This window comes from Carassius auratus, chromosome 47 (genome assembly GCF_003368295.1).
Source record: "Carassius auratus strain Wakin chromosome 47, ASM336829v1, whole genome shotgun sequence".
Taxonomy (NCBI): Eukaryota; Metazoa; Chordata; class Actinopteri; order Cypriniformes; family Cyprinidae; genus Carassius; species Carassius auratus.
In genome coordinates this window covers 9,353,410-9,379,438 of record NC_039289.1, presented here as the reverse complement: position 1 = coordinate 9,379,438, position 26,029 = coordinate 9,353,410, and the positions used below count along the sequence as shown (strand labels likewise).

The window sequence follows — 26,029 nt, the reverse complement described above, 5'->3', positions numbered from 1 at the left end:
CATCATTTTTAGGTTGCTTGATTCATGAATATGTCTTTGTTCACATCCTGTTTGTCAGACAAGGCTCACTGGAGTGAGTGCTTCCCTTTGCACGTTGCATGCAGTGGCACGTGTTGGAAGCACTTGTCATTATAATCACTTTCCACTCAACCACCTCCCCAATTTTCGCCTATGGCCCTAGAGGTGAGGTTATTTTGGCAGAGAATGTGTGGCTGGACACCCTTCTAGACAAGATGTAATGAACAGTGGTTAGCAATGGGCACAGGCAGACAAGTGCCGCTGTGATGATGAAATAGAGGGATACTATATCTGCACCAGGTTATTTCACTGGAGGAAGGGAAGTTTGTGTCATCCTCCTGTCCATTTCATGTCCTGCTTATGTACTTTATCAGTCATTGTCCTCTTGGTACTCAGACTCTCTTTGGGCTTTTTGCCATTGTAGGGGTGCCCCAAGTCTGTGTACTAGGTCCAATCAAATTTTCGAGGGAACACTCTGACACAAGCACAGACTTGCACACCCACAAACACAAAAGCTGCAGGGAAAAATCCTTGATGGAAGAAAATGTGAGAGAGCGCTTGGTCGAGCAAGACCAGTAAATGAAAACCATGCTCACCCCCCGCAAATGTGTGTGTGGATTGGTGAGGGTGGGTGTGCTTGAGGCATGCATCAGCAATCTCCTCCCTCCCTGGTCACTATACATCCTGGAGGACTTCTCGCACTGTCTATCACTCAGCAGACGCACACGGTGAGCTCAAGAAGTCCTGACTTGACACTAGCACCAGCAGCAACAGACTTAGAGAAATCGGGCAGCATCCCTTCTCGGTTCGGAGCAGAGCACCATGGCAGGCAGCACTGTCCTTCACTTGGGCTTCCTTCTGAAGCTTGCAGGAATTCTCCTCCTCGCTTGCAGCACAGCACAAAGAGTCAGAGGCAAGTTCAGCACCATGGTGCCGCATACTCACAGTGTCATGCCCTTCAGCACGGGGCACTCATGTCTTTTGGTGATCAGTGTGTTTTTTATGATGCACCTGTTTGTGTTTCAGAATGTCATGCATTTATTTCTGCAGTAGGTCTTGTAAAATTAGGATTGTAATGTGATCCTAAAAAATATTTCTGTAGAGTTGCAGGTGCATGATTAACCTGTTGCATTTGCATTGCAAGATGCCCTGAACAAGCCATTGGTTTTATTTTTCATTCATTTTTAGGAACATTCCATGCATTTTGCAGGTGCATTTGGGCATGCGTGAGCAGATTAGTAGCGAAATTATATACAACATGATTACATTTGGGGTGTAGCGAAACTCTGCAAAGGGAAAAAAATGGGGTTGGAGCCTGAAAAAGTACTGGAAAATGAGGCACGTGCAATTTGTCCAGTGTTGTCCAGAATCCAGCTTCAGAAACCAACCAGGCACTTGCGAGATGCAAAATGGCAGATAGACAAAAATTTAAAACAGTGCTAATGGTTACCACATGGTGTATGAAGCTGGCCAAAATCAAGTTGTATTACATTTTTTTTTTTTTTTTATGTATGCATATGTATGTGTGTGTATATATATATATTCCACGATGGTGCTTGATTGTGTGTTTTAGGGCTTGTTGAATGAATACATTGCACCTAAGTATTCTGTTCATGGTGCATTTTTGTCTGTGTCTACATATGTTCCAGCACCTGCCTCCTCTGTGCCAGCAGTGTATGTGTGTATAAGCATGTATCTTTGCAAGATCTCTAGCTCCCAGCTTCCCTGAGTGCTTAGATTAGCTATGACATTAGTAATACAAGCTCTCGGTTCACTATCAGTCCTCATTTATCAGCTATTAAAAACCACCTCCATCTCCGGAGGGGAGGAATGTCTGCACTGGCTCAGATCCCTGTCTCTTGTACCGAGTTTCATTCAGCACAGCTAGTCAACCAGCCCAGGAGCGTTCTGTGTTTATCTTTCGTTAGCCAACTTCGTTTCTTGAAGACAGAGTTTAAATTACCGGGTGGGGCTGAGTTCAACAAGTGTGAAGATGCATTGAAAATTGATCTTCTCATCCCTGCTGTAAAGAAACACACTTATCTGTTCCGGCTGGTCTGGTTTGCTGGTTTTAAGCTGGTTTTGGGCAATTTTAAACTGGTTCCGCTTCACTGAAGTAGCTGAACATCAGTTTGGTCAGGCTGTGCAACCAGCTAAACCAGGTAAGACAAGCTTGATCAGGCTGAGAGACCCTCCAGACCATCTTAAACCATTTAAAACCAGCAAACCCTCTTAGGCTGGTTTAAGTGTTTGGGGTTTTTTTTTAAGCATGGATGAACTTGATTGAAAATTGACGCCTTAAAAGGACACAGCAGTTCACGTGGCTCAGATGTAGCTTCTACTTGTTACTGTACTTCAACTTGCTGCAGGGCAAAGGTGGCTTAACAAGTCATGTGCAGGCAGACGTACTGTAAAAACAAGCTCTGAAGGCTCACAATGCACACTGAGAACCGAAGCCAAACAGTATCAGAAAAAAAAAGAAAACCTTGAATTGTGAGAGAGCATGTGTTTAGGATTGGTGTTGACAATGAAGGGTTGTGTATAAGCAACTAATACCGGTTGTTTTAATATTAAAATGTGTCTAAGTGAGCACCGGAGTAAAGTCAGAACAAGAAAAAGAGGATGAAAGGATTTGGGAGGTGAAAGGAAAAGGAGAGCAGCTGTTGAGTGCAGAGATCAGAACTGTTGTAAATGTGCCTGAAAGAAGAATGATTTGCAGAAGTCTGGGAAAACAGTAGATTTACACTCTCTTCGTGCCCTCAGGTGATTCGCTTTTTCTGAAGTTTAGTGCCATTTTTTTTTTTTTTTTATCATCTCCTTGGATATTTGGGTCATGTTTATCGTGTAATGTGGTGTGCAAGAGCCTGGAGTTCTACATAAGAACTAGATTTCTGGATTTTCCATGAAAATTGCTGACTTAAAGGAATAGTTCACCCAAAATCAAAATCTGTCACAATTTACTCAACCTCATGTCATTTCTTTACTGCATTGTTTTTTTTTATTATTATTATTTGCTTATCTTCTACAAATTAAGCAATTGTGAACCTCAACAGTGGAAATAATTGACATTCATTTTTTTTTACACTAAAGTCACTTGGTGGCTGTTCATTGTGAAGCCCAAAGATCTCTTCTAATTTTCTTGAAATTGCTTATTTAAAGTCTTAAACATGACAAAAAGTAACAGAGCAAAATCAAGTTTGATTTGATAAAGCGAATTGATTTTGAATGCAGACTTGGCAAGTGCTTTGTGTTTCATGGCATGTGTCCAGGAGAAATGCTGTGAATCAGACTGACCCTTCCAGAAACCAATGCATTTGTAAATTATGTTTAAAGTGGAACAAGTGCCAGATGTCCAATTAAAACTGGACCTTATTCATGCACAAGCTAAAAAATGAACCATATCTGACAGAACTCAGCTTGGGGCAGGGCACTGGATGGGGGCTGATTATTCTGAGTCTAGAAGTCATTCAACATCAGTGCCAGGAAAGAGCATGCATGATTACGCTTGTCAGTGGTGTCAAATGAGATATACCTTTGCCCAGCCTTTGCTATTTATCCACCCTTCAGATTTTTTTAAGGTACAACATCAAATCTTTGGATTCAAAGACCCAAGAAAGAATTACTGATTAAATGGATTTATTTTCTTTTTCATACATCTTCAATTTGATAATTTAGCAATCATTTTATTTAGTTCACAAAGTAAGGTGCACAACCTAACTTGTCTAAAAATCACAGTATTACCAAATAGGCAAACCAAAAACACCACTCTGCCGCCAATGCCAACCTATCCATGACTCACAGCCTTGGCCCCAGTCTTAAGCTACAATGACATGGTTAGGAATTGAAAAAGACATCTGAATGAATAGGTGAAGAAACAAGACTGTGCCTGCCTTTTTATTATAGTTAATCAAAGTGATACGGTGCACTGTTGTGTAGGGAACACCTAAAGTAGAGTTCATTTTCAAGTGTTCTTCACTGAGCTGTTTATTTTACAGTGATCCCAGTGATTCAGTGGTTTGTAGTTATTTCCTTGTACAAATCCAGCCGCTTCCCTGACCACACACGCTTCCTCTATTCTGTTTGTTTAACTGGTTTCAAAAGATTAAGACGACGAGTTACTGAATTAGCCTGTTGACTTTCCACACGCCTGTGCTTCAATGTTGGGTGATTCTTCACAGACAGTTCAGAAAAAAATTATAATAATACAACTACAAATAAATCTGTCATTATTTACTCACCTTTATGTCTTTCTAGACCCACATGCTGCTATGTTTTTCTTTTTGAACATAAAAAGCAATAGCACCCATGCATCTATTTTCCAAAAGTGACCACTGAAATTCACAAAACAACAGTAAAACACCCAATTATCATTTAATTATCATTAAAGGGGGGGTGAAATGCTATTTCATGCATACTGAGTTTTTTATACTGTTAAAGAGTTGGATTCCCATGCTAAACATGGACAAAGTTTCAAAAATTAAGTTGTATGTTTGAAGGAGTATTTTTGTTCCAAAAAAACCTCTTCCGGTTTGTCACAAGTTTCGGAAAGTTTTTTTCGAGTATGGCTCTGTGTGACGTTAGATGGAGCGGAATTTCCTTATATGGGTCCTAAGTGCGCGCTTTTCTGCCGGAAGAGCGCGCGCTCCAGTTTAGCAGAGCACTGAGAGAGGCTGAGCACAGCCTGATCAGAGCGAGAGCGTCGCAAAAAGTCACAAAAGAAGTGTGTTTTTGGTTGCTAGGGCAAGACAACCCTGCACAGATTACCAAAAGAGAAACAGCATTAAGGGACCAGTGGATGGAGTTTATTTTTACACAGCATCAACGGAGTTGTGCAAGTGTTTTTGTTTGTTCCCTGCATTTCGGATTGCACATCGTTTATTTCTTAAGAATAATGCAGTCCCAACGGAAAAGGGTCACGATTGTGTGTTAGAACCACATGCGGTGAGTAAAACTGCTTCAAATATCTCTGTGTTGTTAACTTAACTATCAGCGTGTAAGCACATCAAGTAAACAACATGCGATGTTGTCATCAAACTGCACTTTCCACATGTACAGCTTAAAAAAAATAAAAAAATAAAAAAAAAGACGACATAAAGTGGAACTTAGTCATTTTCCAAAACCGCTAAGCAAATATATACAGTTTCAGTACATACCACATAGCATACCGCCTTTGCTGATGCTGCTCTTGTTAAATTTCAGCCTCTGGATCTGTGTCACAGCTTCCACATGCTCTCAACTGAAAAGCTTACTGGTGCTCGTGATTCTTTAGCTCCGCCCACACGTCACACCTCTAGGCGCTCGTGTTTTTCCGGGAAAAATCGGTACAGACTATCTTTCTCTTATAAATATAATAAAAATAAAGACTTTTTGGAGTTATGAAGGATGCAGTATTACTCTATAGGTACTCAAGATTAACAGGATATTGAGTGAAAACGAGCATTTCACCCACCCTTAAAAGTTGTCCAGGAAATTCATTCACTTCATACAAGTTTTCTGAAGTCATACAATAGTGATATGTGTGGAACAGATTGAATTTAAATCATTATTTATTGAAATTCTTCCCCTCTGGTGTGCTGTTGACTCAAGAAGCACTGCAACTCCATCGGTTGTGTCAAGAACTGGATCAATTCATTATTATTATTATTATTATTTATTAAGGCTATATGTTTCATTACACTGGCTGTTCCGGTTCACAATCAGACTGAGTAGTTTTTGAATTGAATGTCTAGTTCATCCAAAGAATAAGCTCAAAAGAAAAAATCATTTTTTCAACTAATTGACTCAATGATCAGGTCACAGCAGTTCTTGAATTACCAACTCACTAAAAGACTTGACTTTCTTATACAAAGCTGTCATATGACTTAAGGTAACTTAAAATGTGTAATTTAGTGCTCTATCATATGAAAACATTTACGATGTATATCGGTGGTCAATAGGAACTGTTGCTGTTCGAAAAGATTTGCATCAATATTTTTCAGAATCTTTTTTCTCTACCGACGTCGAATAGTTTTAGGTTGGCGAGTATGTTATGGATTTTCATTTTTTTGGCGAACTGCCTGTTTAAAGAGCTTGATTAATGAGAGCTTTGGCTGAAATGGTGCTTCGTCGAGACTTTGACAGATAGGGGCGATGAGTTTGACCTGCCAAGCTTGCAATTACTTTTAAAGTTAAACACCTACATCACTTTCCAAAGGCCCAGACCAACCAGTTTAAATCAGTTTAAGGAGGACGTCTTGTGGCCTCTTTAACTCAGTGTTAAACTGTTCTGATTGATGGAGAAAAGGTGGAAGCGAAACAAATCTCTGCTTAGCCTGGTGGCTTGTTGGATTTAGAATGGGCCTGAAACGGACTCGAGACATTTTCCATGCTGCAAATTATCCAATGAAATGGCAGTGAAAGACTACACTGCTAGAAAAGAAGCTAATTTATAATGAATTGATTGGTGTGGGATTGAATAGATAATGATCCGATAACTTTAAATGTGGGTCTGTGTCAAATTCTTGAAACTGTACAGAGCGTCAAATGCTCATAATTCCTCTGACTGTAAATCTGCGTTACTAGTCCATAATATTGGAGGTCCATATGCTACTGTGATTTGAGTGAAGTGATGGGAAGCTCAGCTGTGAAATCCATTGTCCTTGATTTACCTCAATGATGATTTTCATGGCACACAGTATTGTGCTCCTCAAAAGAGCCCTCCTCCGTCCCCCTTTGGCCTCAAAAATCAACAATCTCCATTCAATACATGGGAAACATAAAGACTTACTCTTTAAGTAATTAATCATTTATTCATTGCGGTGTTCTGAAAGTAACTCTTTTTGTACATTTCCTTTTTACTGCCATTGAATGTAAAAACACAGAAACAGAGAACATTTGAATAGCTGCAGGTCTGTTTCTTAACCCAATTAAAAGTGTTTCAAACACTTCTTTTTGCAGTAAGAAGACAGAATATGAAGGTTCGAATCAACGCGAGTGGGGATACCATAGTTCTGAAGTTCGTTCGACCCAACCCTGACATCAAACTTGAAGGCTACATTTTAGGATATGGTTCCAGCATGTTCTCCAAACAGTTCATTCAGCTTCCAGAAAATGGGGAACCCTATGAGACCGAGATTGGTAAGTCCGAGTTTAACCACAGGCAGCCATTATTTCACTTAAGAGCCCAAACGAAGCCCACAAAACAATAATTAATGTTGTTTTATGGGTTAGCATGGGAATGGAGGAGTAACCACAAATGTTGATTCCTTGCCCCTTTTAAACCACTGTCTTGATTTGCACACCCATGTTTGTGCCAGCTCTGCCATTATTTGAAAACAAAAACTGTAACTGAATCCCAAATGAATGCTATTTGTTAAAGGTTTGGTAACCACAGTGTTTGTCATCACCAAAAACCCACACATCACACTTGACAAGGTAAAAAGGTCACATATTACTCCAAAGAACACTAACCACTTTTTTTTTCGTCTGTAAAATAACTTCCTGTTGTCCATACATCATCACGTTCCTAGGAGCTACAATCCTGGAGTTCATTCTGAGAAGGATAGGGTCAGGTCAAAGGGACCCTAAAGCTAATGTTAGTTTTTAAAAACCGGCTTAAGAAGTTTGTCTAAATTCGGTATTGGCCGATATTGGATATTTAATTGGTCATAACCTTTTCTCAAATTTTTACATTTTGGATTAAATTTGATGTTATTTAACATGAACTTAAAATTTCTAAAAAAAGAAAAGAAAATATAGTAAAAACTAATTAAACTTTTAGCAAATCTCAATATGAATATACATGTACAAATTGTACATTATAATGCTGTGACATGTAAGTTTTACCTATAGCAATTAAAGTAATGTTTTGGTGTTTTATTTGAACAAAATTGGATGGAATTTTACTTTTGTCTATTTATCGGTCATCGGCTATAACATGAAAATAATTATCAATGTTTTGTAGAATTTTTATATTAGCTCTTTATCAGTCATCAGCCATAACATGAAAATAAGAAATTTGTTATATGTCACCTTTTAATACTGAACAATTAGCTGTTAAAAGCAATTTTGTCTAAATAATCATCAGCTTATTAGTGTCGGATAGAATTTTAAAATAATAGAAAATGCGATTTAAGATTTAAGACTGAAGTGGACAAGGTCTCAAACTTTGATGTTTTATAAACAAGTTTCGGGAGGAGCATGCGCAGATAAATAACGCGGCCAATTCATCATCATTAATCACATCCATCTATCCAATCAGCGCAAGAGAGAACCCCTATAAATAATCAAACCAGTCCTACCTTCGTTATTCTAGTTTTTCAGCATCCCTCAACCACCCCAACTTCTCACCTTCAGCTCGCTCCTAACCTAGCACAGGGAAGAACACTTTGGGGGAGTACTTGGATCTGGGGTAAACGCCGAGCTTGGACCCCTCTCCCCAGTCAGGGGGAGTACCCCGGGCTCGGGAGTAAGTACTGAGTTTGGAGTCCTCTCCCCGGACAGCACGCCAAATACGCATAACCGTTTACTCAGTTTATTATATGTACGTGTGAACTTGTGAAGTCAAGGTCTTTGAGGTTCAGCTCAAAGGAAAGCACTGACACAAACAAAAAAATATAATTACACATTGCTGATTATGCACTTATCCAGAAGCTTGCAAACAAAGCATTTTTTGTTCCAAAACGAACAAAATCCTCTAAGTTGTTGGCTGCTTTACATACACATACCAACACAGGAACACAGAGTCACATTATTATTCAACATTGGCTGCAAGCAGTAGGATCATTTCACTTGAATTTACAGTGTGTGCTGATATTTCAATATGATACATGTGCACAACAGATGGTCAAATGGCGAAAGCAGTTATTGGCATCTTCCCAACTTGACATGCCACACAAACATATACTTATAAATGTCCAGACTTTTGTGGACTTTGGTACTGCCCATCAATCCAATGGGCTTTTTTGCCTAAATGAGTTTTCCTGTGTAGATATTCATAACTGCTAGAAAGGCATAATTGACAAACTTATCACCCCAACAAATCAAATTTTGGCAAATGTGCGGTCTAATTATGTTACAGTGGTAACACAGATGTTTAGCAACCTTTGTCATCATAGCTATAAACTGTGTGAAAAGCTTCACATTAAACAACTCAAGACATTTTACTGAACAGAAGTTTACCATAAACGTTCAGAATTGTGGGCCAGTGACAAAATGAGTGTTCTTGTTACAGAAAAAGGCCATTTAAAAAAAAAATATCTATCTTAAACCACATGTAATAACTAATTAGTAAAAAAATAAATACATTATACAATTTTTAACAAACTGTTAAATTTAATGACTCATGGTATAACAAACAATAAATTTCCCTAATACTTTCAATGTGTAAATATCCTAATAATTTTCAAATATATTTGTTAAAGTAAGTTTATTGTTTACAAACAAAACTAAACATGCCATGTCAGAAAACAGTGGTTCCCAATCCTGGTCCTGGAGAACATCCAGCACTACATGTTTTTGATGTCTCTCTTGTCTAACATACACACCTCTTGAGGTCTTGGAGTCTAATGAGCTGATGAGTTGAATCAGGTGTGTTCGATTATGGAGATATCTAAAATATACGGTGTTGATGGTTCTTCAGGACCAGGATTGGGGACCACTTTTGTTAAAGGTCAAACAATCAGATTTTATGAGACACAGAGAGACAGAGCCATGAGAGTCTTCAGTACTCAAACTTTTGTTGACGTGTGTTGTAGGCTTTACATTTATTTTTGTTTTGTTTTGTTTTTAGGTTATTTCTTTCATGTTGGATTGAATTTATTGTAAGGATGGTTTTGTCTGAACCCTTAAATAACTTGAGATGCTTTATTTCACAGATGCTGAGCCCAAGTATCTTGTAGCTGTTCAGCCCATCCCAACCAATGATGTGAAAAAGCACTGCACAGGTAGGGTGCAATATATAAGAAAAGTATTGGCAATGGATTAAAAATCAAAAAAATCCATGACGGTATATTTAGTGGAAAATACACCACACTGTGCTATTGAGCCAGTGGGAATCTTTGAAGACCTTCTGTTAACATTGGTTTCTCATAATTTTTAATAAATCTGGGCTTGAAACAGGTAAGGTGAACCTGGACAAACCTCTTCACCTGGTGATCGATTCTGTCACACCGACATCTGTACTTCTGTCCTGGGGAACCTACTTAAAGACGCCCTACGAGGGAAACATCATGAACGACTGCTTGGAGGATGGGTGAGTTACACAAACAACATCTGGATTTTACTTTTTCCTCCACCAAGATGTTCCATATGAATGTTCTAAATCCCAGAGGAAGACTTAATTTACTTCACCTCATATTTAGGGACCATTTAACCCGAAAAACATTGGGGAACAATTTAATGAAATATCATGGCACCCTGTCTCTAGTATTTAGGGGTCCCGTCCTCAGATGCCTTACAGTGTAGTGCAGGTTTTTCTTCAATGTTCTCACTGCGCTGACAAGAGACTGGATTTATGTTGCTTAATCGAGAGACCCATTGCATGAGTGCGATGTTTTTCTACACAGATGAAGAAAAAAAATGTGTGGGATATGGAAACCTGCCACTGCAGGTGTGGTGTGTCTACATTTAAATGCTTTTTGAGGATTCAGGCACTGTTGGGATGCACTGACATACTCTCAGCCCCCCAACTCGCTGAACATTTTTCTTCAATAAAGAGAGACTTTTAGAAAGGCCATTGGAAATGTTGACCTGGACAAAAACAATTGGTAACTAAAGTCATGAACCAGTACTCTTAATAAACTTAACATAAGCCCTTCTGTTTAACCCCTGATCACTGTTATGGTGACATAAAACCAGTTTACTAAAATTGTAGAACCTCTAACATGCCAACATTTGATATACAACATACTTTTTTATAACTAGCCAAAACTAGGGTGTAGAAATGATTCTTGAACTTTTTGTCCACTAAATACAGTACTTAACCAATGTGTCTTTGAACCAGGCATTACACCATCCGCTATAGAGAAAGGAACAGGAAGTGGATCTACCAAACCTGCCCCACCTCTGATACTGTGATCGACAACCTCAAGCCCAACACACCCTATGAATTTGGTGTCCGATCCAACAAAGACGACCGTAGTGGAATGTGGAGCAAACCAGTGATCCACAACACGAACATGGGAGGTAACATCCATTTAATTTTATTTATTTTATTTATTTTATGAGAAATTAAAAAAGATGATCAAGTGTAACTTGCACTGCTATCATTTTGTTTTCAGACAAAAAAATGCAGACAACCTTCAAGTCCAACCGCCCCTTTGTCAAGACTTTGGTGTGTAATGTTGTTTCATGTCAACTACAGTAGCTGTATATACTCTAGTATAGAAGACTTACAGAACAACTGACTTTATCAGGCAAAACCACATGCCATGCACAACATTTAGTGTTTCTCTCATGTTTTTTATGTAATTTAGTAACGCTCTTTTTACAGGTTGCACCCCACAGCAGTCTGTTCCCACCTCGACATGGTAAGACCATCTACTACTACTTTTAAGAATTGCCCTATATGTAGTAAAGAAAACAAGATAATTCTGTCATCATTTACTCACCCTCATGTCATTCCCAACCCGCATGACTTACTTACTTCTGTAGATCCCAAATAACTTGCCAATAGCACACTGTTCTTTGCCATACAGTTAAGGCATATAGTGATAAAGGGCAGTCAAACTTGTCAAATGACAAAAGAGCACCTAAAAGGTATCAACCATAGTAGTTTTGGGACACCTGAAGAGGTTAGGTAGATTTGAGTGTGGGACTTACCAAAATTTAAAGGTGAACTGTCACTTCTGCCATTGGTCAAATAAACGGATAACTCCCACCCAAACTCACAATATTGGTTGAGGCACTGTTGCTATGCTAGGCTGATTGGAACCCTAAAACAAACAAAGGAATGTTTTGATAGCAGAGCAGTGTTTACACTTTGGGAAATTCAACCTATATATGACTTACAGTCTAAGCAAAAAATAAAATAAAATGAATCCAGGTCACTGTACGCTGCATGGTTAAGTAATTTTTGGCTGAATGTTTTTCTTTTAATCTTTGTGTAAAATGATTATTTTTTTTTTTTGGTCTGTGGAGATCTTTTTGAAAGCATTTTCTGTCGGTTTCTTCCTTCACAATCATCTTTCTAGCTCTCCACAACATAAGCCAGCCAGGACCGCCCAAAAACACAGGTGTTAATGGAGGTCCCAAGACATCTTTTGGTAATTTTCCCTCTAACTCTCTCTGCACTCTTCTTTCATGCAGGATTTGGTTTTAATCCAGTCACTTGCTTTAAATTTGCATTTGAAGTCACAGTAAAGACATTGAATACTTTCTCCCTCTCAAGAGTCCTGTTGGGGATGCCTGCATGTTTTTTCTCAGTTTTTTTTTTTTTTTTTTTTTTTTTACAAAAAAACATTGCATTATTTTCCACAGTGCCACCAATGGTCCAGCAAGGAACTGTGGCTGCTCCAAGAGCCAATGAGCCAAAATGGCCTCAGCTCCCATCCGGTAACCAAGAGACGTTTTGTTTTAAATCGCTCTCCTTATGAGCAGTCAGTTGTTAGTTGCTTTGCTGGGCATGGGTGGGGATTAAAGACATCCACTGTTATGATTGGCTGCATGCTGGCATGCCTTGTAAGACATTGAGTTAGAAAGTCCTAATTCCACCGCGATGAGGATTCCTGACCAGCCGGCTCCACAGTGAGGAGCAAGTGTGAGAGTAAGTTTTCCCAGGGATGTGCACAGCAAAAGCCCCTCTGTGGTCACGCATGGTCACGCATTGGCGCGGATTCTGTAGGCCTGCTCACGCTCCACCCATCAGCACCATTCAGACTCTCTGTGTCCACCAATCAGCTCTTTCCCTGTCATGCTCATCTATGTCCATCCAATCCCCCATCATTTCATCACCTGTCAATCACATCATAACTGTTATAAATGTTTGGTTTCCCAAGTCCCTCATCTGATTTATTACTGTGGACATAAACGGCACTCTGCCTTTATTTTTGTCCTTTCCCCTCTTTGTCCCTCTTTGCCACTATGAATTCTTTGTTTATACAGTATGTAGTGTTATAACAGCAAATTATGTCTCAATTAAGGCTTATCACACTAAATAAAATAATATGACCATGATTTACGGTAAATGTGCTATTTACACATGGTTACCATAAGAGAACGTTTGCAAATATCAGAGTACCATAATGTAAAGCCACCACTGCACCATGGCAATGGCAGAGTACATTTTTTTTTTAAAGTTCCATTTGTCGGTCATTATGTGGTATTACCAATTTGTAGAAATCATCATTACATTTTTTTTTTTTTTTTATCAACTTGGACTTTTTTTTTTTATAGTTTAACAGTTTAGCCTCTTTTTCTTTTCTTACATTTTTTGATCTCTAATCTTGTTTTCCATCTTCTAAGCTTCAAACCCATCTCTCTTTTTTCTGATTTCATCAACCCTTTCATTCATTTGCAGTGTTTTTGCACTATGTTTTGCACCTTCATTCAGTCTGCATGAAGTCACTGCACGCAGAGAAAGAATCAGTCCCATGACAGTTCTGGCAGGGAAAGGCAGAATTCTGGGAGTCCCACCTCCTTTCCTGTCTTCCCCTGTCTCTGAACTCTGGCTAAGATTTCTCTGAGCTTTTCCACTTGGAGCCAAACTGATTATGAGACCAAAGTCATCAAGTTCATTCTCAACCCCCCTGAAAAACATCATAAGAATAAACGCTCAGTGTTGGTAATAAGCACTCAAGCATACGTGCCATCAAGAATCAATAGTATGAAACTCAGTAATTGTTACAAACGTGTTTACTATCAAACATTTTTTACAAAACACTCTTAAAAATAAAGATTGTTAGAACTGATGGCTCCATGTAGAGTCTGTAACATCAGTGGAAACTTTCCATTCCACAAAAGGTTCTTGATAGTGAAAAAATATTGATCTTTATAATGTCCTTCAACATAATGTAAAACATGGTTCTTTTGAGAATTAGTCACTGAATGGGTCTTTGGATAACCTTCTATGAAATCACTCCAAACCTCTCCCTTACCCATTTGGATCCTTTAGTTTTAGGAGTGCACAGTTCATCTTACTGGGACTCTTCTCCAGTCATGGTCTCAATAATCAGTCATGCTGGAAAATCCAGATGAAACCAGTTTAAGGTGGTCCAAACTGCTGGTACAAGCTAGATGGATTCTAGATGGATTATCAGTGGTCCTACCACCCGGTGGGACCTCTAATTGACCTGGTTTGAGATGCTAGTCCACTTTGGCTAAGTTGCTGATCCGATTAACCTTGTTCCATCTTCAACTGGTTGACCAACTAGACCACCTTGAGGTGTACTGACTTGGTTTTTCCAGCATGGAGAGCTCATCTGCTCATTTCTCCTGAACAGATTCAGACAGTCATGTTAGAAATGACTCCTCTCACCTGGTGGAGTTCCGTCCCATCCTTCCCCAATTCCTATCCACTAAGCCCTCCCATCCTTCAGTCACCCCTACCCCCTATTCCTTATCCAGCAGTGCCCGGACACCCCTACATGGACACCCCCAAACCAGGGCACCTAGTGCCACTCAGATGCCACATAGTTCCTCCGGTAATTACTATGTTTCCTTCTTGTTCTTTTTTAAAGTTCTTAAAAAAAAATACTTCTTTCAGGATCTGATGGTTGACAGGTAATGAGAAAATAAGATATTGCCTCAGTGAGTCACTTTTTACCAAATATATACTTGAGTATTTTATTTTGTCATTTGCCGTTCAACCTTTGGTTTGCGTTCTACCACTGCAAACTTAGTCTAAACACAGGAATATCAGACTTCAAAGCTTGATTCATTTGAATCTCTGCTTTTTGAGGTGGTTTTGGAGAAAAGTAATATGCGGGAAATTAATGGATGTTCAAACCGTGTTCCAATCGAATGAAGTAATTCGGTAACTTCAGCCACAAACAGACATTTTTTCACACTCCAGCTCAATGGATTACAGGAAGAGCTGTCTATAGTCTATGTGAGCAAGACCGCCAATAAAAACAGCAAGAACCGGTGACATCAGTTCACATAATCCTCTCATTTATTTGCTCTGTCAGGCAAGCTATCACAACTGTCCCATCGGTGTATATCATGTCTGTGTTACTGTCTGAAATCCGCTTTCCTGTATCCTCCTCTACACCATGCTTTGTCTTCACAGGACAGGAATGCACTGCTGCACTTTACTGTAATCATCAGCACATCAGATTTAGTCTTACCACAGTCAGAACAGACATTATTTATTGTTAAATTCTCACATCATTCGGTTTTCTATAAACAATAGTTTCTGTTCCAAACCTTGGAAGCTACTTATACTTATTGTTAGGCATCATAGGTTTTCCAAAGTGCACGTAACATGATTATCGAACGCATCCAATGTAGGAAAGCCAATCCCATTATGCATTGCTACGTATGTTCAGTAATAAAATTCATTCAAAGTGGCGAATAAAGCGGAGCAACTTTTAATTATAGATATAATTCTTCCAGTAGCAAAAAGTATCAATTTAATTGTGAATTAACTAACTTATTTAATGTTATACAAAATGTTCAAGTGTTTACCAATTTTATGCCTATTAAAAATGTTGGGCTGTTAGTTTAGCAGCATGCCAACACAAAACAATTGAGATTGGAGGAGCATTCTTTTGAGTTGCTAGCTACAGAAAGTGTTCCAAATCATTCACTTAAGAGGGTGATTTTGGTTAGGATGCTGCCTATGTATGCAGCAAGGCAGATAACTTGTGTTTTAAAAGAAGCTCTTATGTTGTCCTTATGGTGATTATACTGTACTGGTACTTTTAGTTCAGTTTAGATATCAGAATTGTTACCTGAAACATGACTAGCTAACTTTGACATCTCTCATCAGCCCGCAGATGGCAAATCTTTTTAACACATAACAGTACCTGCCTCAGCATGCAATGCTTCCAAGAGTAACCAAAGTTGCTGCTGTTGTTGTTCTTTAATCTAGATAAGAGCATCCGGAGAGACTCCATCTCTTCTCTTCCACCCAAACCTGTCGATTCAGTCCTAACAGTGACCACAAGGAATCAGACGTCCATGGGCAGATACCATTTCTCTCTCTCTAATGGCATGAGACCTTCTTCCCCCAGGCTTGGTGGTGACTCCTCCAGAAGATATGGGGGTAAAAGACATTACTCTTACCCCTCTTGCTCCAGTCTTTTTTCTTTCTTTCTTTCTTTCTTTCTTTCTTTCTTTCTTTCTTTCTTTCTTTCTTTCTTTCTTTCTTTCTTTTCTGATTTTCTTTTATGTTGTATTTATTTATTTATTTAGAGAACTTGCCTCCTTTACATCAAAATAATTATATATATATATATATATATATATATATATATATATATATATATATATATATATATATATATAGTTTTTCAAACAAAATACAATTTTATAAAATTGAATTTAAATAAATAATAATTAGGTTTAATTTCAGTGGATATAAAATTATGATTTAAAATATATTATGTATATTATGAATTTGAAGTATTAATTATTGTTTATTTATTTTTACTAGAAAACAAAACAAACTAACTAAAAATACTTAAGAGAATATTTTTCCCCTCTCTGTTCTCCCCTGTCAACTATATTTATCCTCCCCTCTTAGCTAAGTAATTTTTGTTGCAGTTCTCTTGGGGCAGTTTCTCTTCAAGAGCCAAATTTTCTCCTTTGCAACATGTGGTTTGTGTGCAAACTGGCCATCATACTCTGTCACTACTGACAGCTTTACTGTCAGTGAAATATGTGTGATTTAGCCCCATGGGCACTCAGACCACCAACATTTGCACTGATATGATCTTGAAAGCCTTCTCTTCTCCTCAGGCAGTTGAACGGCAGCCTATTACTCTATGTAAACCCCCAGTTTCCTTCAGCTTCTGTGCACCTTAGCAAAACAACAATATGATGCTACCTTAGTCTTCCTTTTCTCCATAACACCCGCTCTTTTCCCCTCCAACAGCTAATGGTGAGCTCCATAAGGGACTTTCTCTCCCCAAACCAGTCATGTGGTCCACAGCAAAAATCGGTAAAAAGAGCCAACTCGTCCTCTGTTTGTGTTAGCCATCATTAACCTGCAGAAAGTCTGTTTGTGACGCAGCCCATGTGCCCATGTTGATGTCCTTCCCATCCATAATCTCCTGTAAACTCATGTCTGTCCATCCATCCATTCATTCACCAGTCAAGCCATTTGCTTGCAAATCTGCCATGTTGTCCATTGACTTTTGTTGTCGTTTTGCAAGCTTCTGCAGATCCCGTGTTGCCACGAGATTTGTGTAAAAATCTCAAATCTTTTCCCCAGATTGGTTCCTTTAATTTCTAAAACATCATGGTGCCGTAGGACATTTATTTTCAAGAGAAACACATGTCTTTTTGAAGGACACACAAACCCACCCCATTGTCCTAAACTGTCTCATAACATGCTGTGGCTCTTTTATTTGTGCATTACAGCAATAATGTTTGAAACTTCTGCAGAGGACTGTAGCTGCTTCTGGTTAAAGTTCATTATGTGCATGACAGCTTGCATGCTTTGATATATTCTTGAGCTTTCATGCGGTATGAGGGCTTTTTAGTCTGCCATATTGTTTATCTGTGTAGCAAAATCAAAAACAGCCTGAAATTATACTACTTACCATTAACTATTAATTCTCATTACTTTTCTTTTCAACAAAGTTGACATGGCAAATGATGCTGGAGGGCTGCTTACCGAGAATTGGTTTAGCATCATGAATAAAGTTTCAAAACAGAATTGATTTAGTGCCTAGATGACTAGCAAAATCATAAAATTAAGGTATCAGCAGAAAAACAGCCAAAGAATATGTGCTGAATCCGCATAGCATATCAATTCTGACTAGTTTTGGAAAATGCAGCAGATTCCACAATTTGGCATACTTTGTAAAGACTGTACAGCACCACTGCAGGTCAGATACTGAAGTGACACTTTACATTTCCAATAGGATTTTTAACTGCATTGAACATCTGGATATTTGTCTGGTTGTAACACTATTCCCTATTATTTGATCATTTGATTAATTATTGCTGCCGTGATCAGTAGAAAATCTACACAAATAAAACAATCACAGACAAAATAAAGTCTGCAAAATGATTGCCACAGCTTATTACTTACAGCTTGTGAAATACAACTAAATTAGCACAAACTGTTTACATTCGTTTTCTTCTACTGACCAATAGTTGGAGATCCGAGGAGGCCATGGCTAGCTGGCTTTTACTGAAGAGAGATCCTATGGCAGATTTGTTTGACAGTGGCTGCCTGAAATCGTCTAACCACAAAAGTTTTAGATCACCCAAAACATCGGGCAACACCACCAAAAATCTCGGCTAGCTCTCTGGAAATTACTTTCCCTCTGCAAAAGTATGACATCTGTTGGTCCTTAATTTTATTTTGAGCAAAGTTTGGCTTTTTCGCCACCCAGCTTTGCAGTTTTGACTTGTCCCACAGGGTTTAGGGAGCTGAGCTTTTTTTGATTGCCCTGTGATGAACTTGAAGGTTTCACAACTGGTGCCTTGGATATAAATTGAATCAGTTTTCCTGGGAAGAGTCCACTTGCTCTAGCCTGTTTGCTTTTGGCTCGACTGCAAGATGGCACTGAGAACTGAAGCCTGAAAGGCAGTTGAAGTGCCAATGTTTAGACTTCATCCATGCAATCAGAAAGAAAACAGGGAATTTTATTCAATTTGCCATTAACTTCACAAGTGAGCTTGACCTCTCAATTTGCTACTCTCGTTTAGAAAAACATCGAAATTGCCGGTTCACAAAAGTAAACAAGAATTTTGTTCAATTTTATTATTTAGAGTATGAGATGCTCCAATTCCCATAAATCAGGAGAAAGATTTTAAAACCTGTGTTTTCGTCTTAGGAAATTTTATGCTTGACCACATTGTGGTTCAGAATGAGGGCATTCCATCTATTGTTCCATATTTTGAGTTAAGTTAGAAACTTGCTGCTGTTTAATTTGGATGTATTACTTGATTGTTAGATATTTGACACTGTAACAGACATGGTTAATGGACAACTGGTATTTTTAAGGCACACATTTTAGGTTCTTCACTAAAATGTGAGAGAAATTCAACAGCAGTGATGTGTTCCACTATTTTTTATTTTTATAAAACTTAATTCATGAGTTAAGAGAACATGATGAAGATGTGGGAATATTATGAGAATGTGTGGTGTCTATTTTTGACCTATTATAGTGCTTTTGGTATCATTTTTGACTTGTGTCCATGTTAGTTAATAGTGGAAACAGATGAAGGAAATGGGAGAGTAGGATATCTGAATCTAGCAGGATTTCACTTCACGACTTTTGCTTCCATCATTACAGGTTCTCCAGCTGCACGCCTTCCTATTCCAGCAAAAAAGCCCAATCTTGTTGGCAATCCTGGAGGATTAGGTGGGTAAAATGTTAATTAAATGTAAATACTTTTGTCCATCTCTTGGAACCCCATAATCTGCCAAATGAAAACTATAGAAATGTTGATGTAAAAATGTGTTTTGATATACTTTTCTCCCAGTTAACACTAAACTACTTGAGAAGATGCTATGTTTAAAAAATATTTAATGAATTCATTTGTGTAAACAGGAGACAAGATAACAGACTTGAATCAGGATAAAGCTTCCATCTTGAAACCCAAGCTGCCACCTGTAACAGCAAAACCAACCAAACCAAAGACAACAACATCTCCCACAGTGACAGGTTTGTCTTCATGTGATGGTTTGTATTATTCCTCAATGTTATGCTGAAGGTTAAACATCTTTTGAATACATTTTTAGATGATGTATAAAACTATGCTGGTTGAAACAATCGGTTAACAATAGTTTTGATATAGTCGACACTGTTTGTTCATATGTTTGGTGTCTTAGCACCCCGATTTGAGACATGGGAGAACTCTTCAGTATTCAGCTCTGTTCCTGCTTCTAAAGTTGATGCCATGGGCAAAGAACGCTACATTGGTAATAAGACTTCTTAACTGCTGTAGCTGTACATTCCAAGGACTTTAAATGATGCAAATCTGAGTTTCCGAGCCAAAGCAAAGAATTTAGAGCCTGAATTTAAACATAAATATGTTGTTGTCCAGCTCCACATGTGGTCTATAAGACGGATAAGAAGCCAGATGAACCCTGCTCCATCACCACCTCTCTGAGTTACTTCCCTGAGGCGGAGGCTGGAGAACAAAATGTCACCAACCCTCCAAGAACAGCCCCATCCAACCTCACTGTTGTAACCGTGGAAGGATGCCCCTCCTTCATTATTCTTGATTGGGAGAAAACAGATAATGAGACGACAGGTAGGATCGAGGGATGAACTGTGAAAGGAAAACCATGGTCTAATATCGATTGGTTTCTCTCTGAGGAATGTAATGTGTGATATGTTGTGGTGTTAAAATGAAACTGATCCTTTTCTTCAATTAATCAAAGTGAAAGTTTAGGACATGACTCAAAAACCATTGCCTTTGATCAGTCAAAAAAAGAGTCAATCAAACACTAACCATTGCCTTTGATCTGTCAAATACTAAAGTTCTACTTTGAATACCCAACTACTAAACCTTGACTTTGGTCAAACACTGTCCCTTGACCTCTATCCGTAAAACACTTACCCTCTAATTTGACTGGTCAGCCTTGATTTTATTCAGTCAAACACTAACATTCGACCTTGATCAGTAAAACACTATTCATCTACAATGAGTGAGTAAAGCTCTATTTCTCAATTATGATCAGTTGAACACTAAATCTCTACTTTGACTGGTCAACTTTGGTCAAATTCTTACCTTCTTCTAGTCAAGCAATACCTTTCAATACTCAGTCAATCAGTCCCAAATCCATTTCCTTTTCTTTCTTTTTTTTTTCACAGAATATGAGGTTATCTCAACTACTAAAGGTCCTGATGGTGAACAGGTTTCCATTTTGACCACCAACCAGACTCATACAGCTGTGGAGAACCTCAAGCCAGAGAGAAGGTACAGTCTCAATAGAGAACTCCAATCTCTCTATTTAAGGATCCCTGTTGAATTTTGGTAGATGTATTTAGTTGATGTGGGTGTCAAATACCAGGGGTGGACGAGGTGAAAAGGTGAGGTTTGGACACGTGCTCTGTGGTCTGGCTCATTTGCTAGCTTTTTAATGAGACTGAATTTAGGCTCAAGAACTGGTGACAGAATATAAACCAGTACATCCTATGGACTTCATCTCAAGGCACGTGGGCCTTGGTAATGTCTCTACATCACACATGGAGGATCCATTAAAGGGGGCCACAGACGTTGAGTCTTCAGACTGCAGAATAAATATATCAAGTGTCAGGGCTTAGAAGACGGGAAATAAGAACCTCATTTTGCTCAGAATTTGACAACATCCCACAAGGTTTCCGATAAAGAAATCTTTTTAAAATACTTTTGAATTAAGCAGACTCACTGCCTTGTCAGGGGCATATCAATAGAACTGAAATGAATATACCTAATGGTTTTATGTGCATCAAAGCAGAAACGTAATGTCCCATTACCTGTCTTTATCTTATCTTATAGTTATGAATTCAAGGTGAAACCCAAGAATGAACTCGGAGAAGGGCCGTCCAGCGAACCAGTGACCTTCAACACAGAGTCAGGTAATGCATTTTATATTCTTTTTTTTTTTCTTGTAGAATTACTTAGAAAAAGAAAAAAAAAAAAATTGCAAAAACTTCTTCACTGCTTATTTGAAACAACAAAAAAAAACATTTATCCCCAAAATCAAAGTGATGTGGTGCAATCAAAACATGTAATGTGGTGCTTTATTTTAATATATATATATTTAAATGTGAATGCAAGGTCCTGGAGCTATCTGAATGTTTGTTTATTTTAGTCATAGTTCAACCATAAATCATTCCTATATTCTTACATCCCAAACAAATCCCAGTACTAACATAAAATATGTTTGAAAGTGACACATTAGGCATAAAATGCAAATATCCCCAGGGAAGAGCTGCAGATTGGGTTTGCATGCTGTCTGTGCAAGTCCACCAATATTTATGACCTCTTCTTTATCTCTTAGAGATATATCTAATGAATTTGTTTGTTGGTAATATAATGACTTCAGCATTGTTTGGCCCTATTACTGCCTGCAGATGCACCCCTGGAGTGCTGTCACACAGCCAACCTTTTCCTGTCTTACAAGCTCACTAGCAACACATCATAAAAAAGGAACAAATAAAGACTCATATCATCACCATGTTTTACGGGAGGGGGCTTTAGTTTTTAACCTTGTCTGGCCTGCATAAAAAAGAGACTAGCGACATAATGGAAAGCAGGGCAAAGGCAATGAGGAATTAAAGAGAGACCATATGGGCGATGATGGGAAAGAAATAGAGGAAAACTGAATGATGAGCTGTTACCGCCAAAGCCCATGAGGCTCAGTCTCTCCCCTATAGCTTTGGCAGATCCGGCAGGTTAGTTCATGCCAGCTGATCTCTCTTCATAAGGGATATTCAAAATCCACTGAAAAGCACAGTATTTTCTGTCTGTTGGAATTTATTGTATTTTCTTTTTTTCACGTAAGGCATTCTGCCCACCCATGGATAGCCAATGCAGAGTTGGCTGATTTGTGTCAGCAACTTTCCTATGGTCCACAGATCATTATGATTGTCTCTACGACCAGGTGGCTCTAAAACAAAACCATAATTTCTGATTTCTCCTCATTCTTGCCCTGTTTTCTCTTGCAGCGGATCCGCGTGTAAGCGAGAACGTTTCAGGTACGCATTTCATCTTTGCACACTATTTCTCTCAGGTGACAAATTCCTAGCTGTTGAATGAATGGATAATGTAACGAGCAGTCCTAGTAGAGGAAAGTAGGAAAAAGAATGGGTAAAGGAGCTGTGGAGACTTCCTATGAATTCACTTCTTCCATACCAAGTTCTCAGCCAGACATAACATTTACCCAAGAGTGGCAACACCATCCTCCTCCATTTCTGCTCTCAAATAAGGGCCTTGTTACTTTCTTGCGCTCATTTAGCTGCAAGAATAGGCCAGTTTGATATCAGTCTCCCTCGATTTCTTCCTGTGTATTTTCTTTTCAAGATGAAAATTATAGAGTAATGGAACAATTGATATAGGGAGCAAAGTTAGCCAATAGTAAGACGAGGATATGACAGGAGCTAATAGAAACATAAATCAATTGAGCAGCCCCTCAGCTCTTCATTTCCAGTAGGCCTTTGCTAATATGTGTATAAACAAAAAATGGTGTCTGTACTCCAGTTTTCTCTTCAGAAGACCACTGAAAATAACAGTGTTTTATACAGCATGTGTCAGAACATAATATATGGCCTTGACAGTTTATAAAATAACATCTTGGGGTTTCTCGGCATGCCGTTCAGGTAAAGATGCCATTTGGACCCAGTTCCCATTCAAAACCGACTCCTATTCTGAGTGCAACGGGAAGCAGTATGTCAAGAGGACGTGGTACCGCAAATTTGTTGGCATCCAACTCTGCAACTCCCTACGATACAAGATCTACTTGAGCGACTCCCTTAATGGTCAGTCTTTCGAACACTGAAGCATACTATATATTGGGTTCAATTGAAGCTAGAATAGATAATAAATGGCCAACTCCTTTCATCCTCATCCCTTCAGGTAAATTCTACAATATTGGAGACCAGACAGGTCATGGTGAAGACCACTGCCAGTTTGTGGACTCATTCCTGGATGGAAGAACGGGCACTCAGCTCCCTGCAGACCAGCTACCAAACAGGCCAGGTATTTCAACTACAAGAAACCCCAAATATGATGTTATTGTGCTTTCAGTTGACATATGCAATACATCTGATTATGTATTCAACGTTTTGGTGTTCCAACCCTAGAATGAGTATAATTTGATCCAATGTAAAAAGCTATTCCAAATGATTCATTCTTGGATTGTATTGAGCAGCTTCTGAACTCAGTAAATTCAAAATCCACTTGTAGACGTTAAGAGTGCACTATTCACAAAAATCTTATCGTATGATATATGTCATATATACTTTTACCTGCTTTCTTTTTGAAGCTTGAAATCTCTAGTCCCCATGTAAACTAATTGTATGGAAAAAAGCAACCGGCCAGATCAGGGGACATTGTAAAGGTTTCAAATACAAGTGTGAGTAAATGATTATTGGTTGGAGTCTAATGCTTTTCTTGATGATTTTCAGGCTTCTACAGGGCAATGAGACAAGAGCCAGTCCACTTCGGCCAGATAGGTGGAAACTCCCATATCACCTACGTCGCATGGTACGAATGCGGTACGCCAATCCCAGGGAAATGGTAGGACCGGAGCAAGTGTCTGCAAGGAACCCTTAAGAATAACTCTCATTGGTTGGGGTTGGTGCCTGCTAAGGTCACATGACAGGCTTCTTTTTTTTACTGTTTCCCCCCCACCAATGATGGTGAGTTTGGTCACTCCTCAGCCTACGTCACCAAAGTTAATACCATGTATATTAGTGTATAGGATCAAAGTCAGGGAATACTTTTGAGTGCATTCGTGACATGAAATAGCAGAACAGTGCCTCATATTGTTATTTATCATGCAATAATTAGAACAACGGAAAATAAATCAATAAATACTTAATTATGAGAAAAACACTTTGGATACATTGATGTGATGAACGAAACAAAACAATAAAAGAAAGAAAGGTAAACGTACTTGTTTAAATATTGGGAAGCTGGCTCCCTGAAACTATTTTGATATTTTGTGTAATATTATTTATCAAAGTTTGTGGTTTCTTCATTGGCCTTCTTCCAGTGAGAAAGGGCCAGGTTTTTATTAAGTGCTTTAAAGGCAGCCTGGGCTTTTGTCTACCACCAGAGGCAGCTGTATTAGTTTAGGTCTCTGATATGTGAGATGATATGTATAGCTGGGACTCTTTGTAATGTTGCTTTTATGGACACATTGTACTGGCTCAACAAGTCAGGTTGCCCACACTAGAATAGACACAATGGACTCAAGACGACGACACGTCTTTGTTTACAACGGGTTGGGATGAACATAATCATTTCCTTTACAAACACACATGCAAATACTATTCACTCAGATGCTTTGTACTATGGCTATGGTCTTCCAATGTAAGTCCTGGTATATTTTATGGTTCTAGATTGTAAGGACAGCCTTACACTTGCAATTTGCACAGCACAAATATATTTATATGTATATGGAGAGAGTATTTTTTTCTGGAAACCTATGAGAGAATAAAAAATCCTTCCCCTTTAAGCTTGTGAACTATGATACAAGTTGAAAACATAAAATTAAAAAACACTTTTTTTGAGTGTTATCCCACTGAATACTTCAAGGAGTCTTGAAGATCGTAATACTTCAAGAAGAGCTTATCTGGGTCCCATACTTTGTACAGTTGTGTTTTGAGTTTCTCTGACTTCTCCGTATTTTCATGGAATTTGTTTGTAAGATGAAACTGTTGGTTGTTGTTCTGGATTTGTTTTCTTCTGTATGTATTTTACAATAATAATAAAAAAAAAAAACTAACTGAAAACTAACTAAATTTGTCTCTTTTTTATCATGTGCGTCTGTGCCATTGTTTTTTTTTTTTTTTTAGAGAATACAATGAAACAGTCTTTCAGGTGGGTCTGTTAACACTTGGGTCTCTTTGACCGCTGGGAATTTGACTACAATTAATATCCACTTAAAGGTGCTGTAGGGAACTTTTGTAAAAAAAAATATTTTTACATATTTATTAAACCTGTCATTGTGTCCTGACAGTAGAATATGAGACAGATAATCTGTGAAAAAAATCAAGCTCCTCTGGCTCCTCCCAGTGGTCCTATTGCCATTTGCAGAAAGTCATGCGCTCCCGATAAAAAATAACCAATCAGATCTGCGGTCCGTAACTTTGTTTGTGTTCAAAATGTAGAAAAATGAACATAATAAGCGAGTACACCATGAATCCATTTTCCAAACCGTGTTTAGCTTGTCCTGAATCACTAGGGTACACCTATA

At 38.5% G+C, this 26,029-nt stretch overlaps 1 protein-coding gene across 6 annotated transcripts; it reads left to right on the top strand.

Annotated features, from left to right (window-relative positions):
• Window positions 1–661: 661 nt before the first annotated feature.
• LOC113065032 (target of Nesh-SH3-like) lies at window positions 662–25,569 on the top strand. 6 transcript variants are annotated; one of them, XM_026236143.1, is made up of 22 exons: window positions 662–931; window positions 6,955–7,134; window positions 9,873–9,941; window positions 10,117–10,249; window positions 11,000–11,181; window positions 11,277–11,329; window positions 11,489–11,525; window positions 12,189–12,260; window positions 12,475–12,549; window positions 14,436–14,636; window positions 16,028–16,201; window positions 17,033–17,098; window positions 19,410–19,478; window positions 19,668–19,781; window positions 19,949–20,038; window positions 20,164–20,373; window positions 20,937–21,042; window positions 21,604–21,683; window positions 22,776–22,805; window positions 23,427–23,585; window positions 23,683–23,805; window positions 24,234–25,569. In XM_026236143.1, exons 1-22 carry the CDS (start codon window positions 841–843, stop codon window positions 24,347–24,349), a joined length of 2,430 nt encoding a protein of 809 aa, XP_026091928.1. In that variant the 5' UTR covers window positions 662–840; the 3' UTR covers window positions 24,350–25,569. The 6 variants fall into 6 exon arrangements, with proteins under 6 accessions (XP_026091928.1, XP_026091930.1, XP_026091929.1 ...); XM_026236145.1 differs by lacking the exon at window positions 12,475–12,549; XM_026236144.1 differs by lacking the exon at window positions 17,033–17,098 and having other exon boundaries at window positions 664–931.
• Window positions 25,570–26,029: the final 460 nt, after the last annotated feature.

Excerpts from the sequence above, each read along its gene's own strand:
- LOC113065032 (XM_026236143.1), top strand. The coding sequence starts at position 841 with ATGGCAGGCAGCACTGTCCTTCACTTGGGCTTCCTTCTGAAGCTTGCA. Across the intron at positions 12,550-14,435 it reads ATGGCCTCAGCTCCCATCCG|ATTCAGACAGTCATGTTAGA; the intron begins GTAACCAAGAGA and ends TCTCCTGAACAG. Across the intron at positions 20,374-20,936 it reads AACAGATAATGAGACGACAG|AATATGAGGTTATCTCAACT; the intron begins GTAGGATCGAGG and ends TTTTTTTCACAG.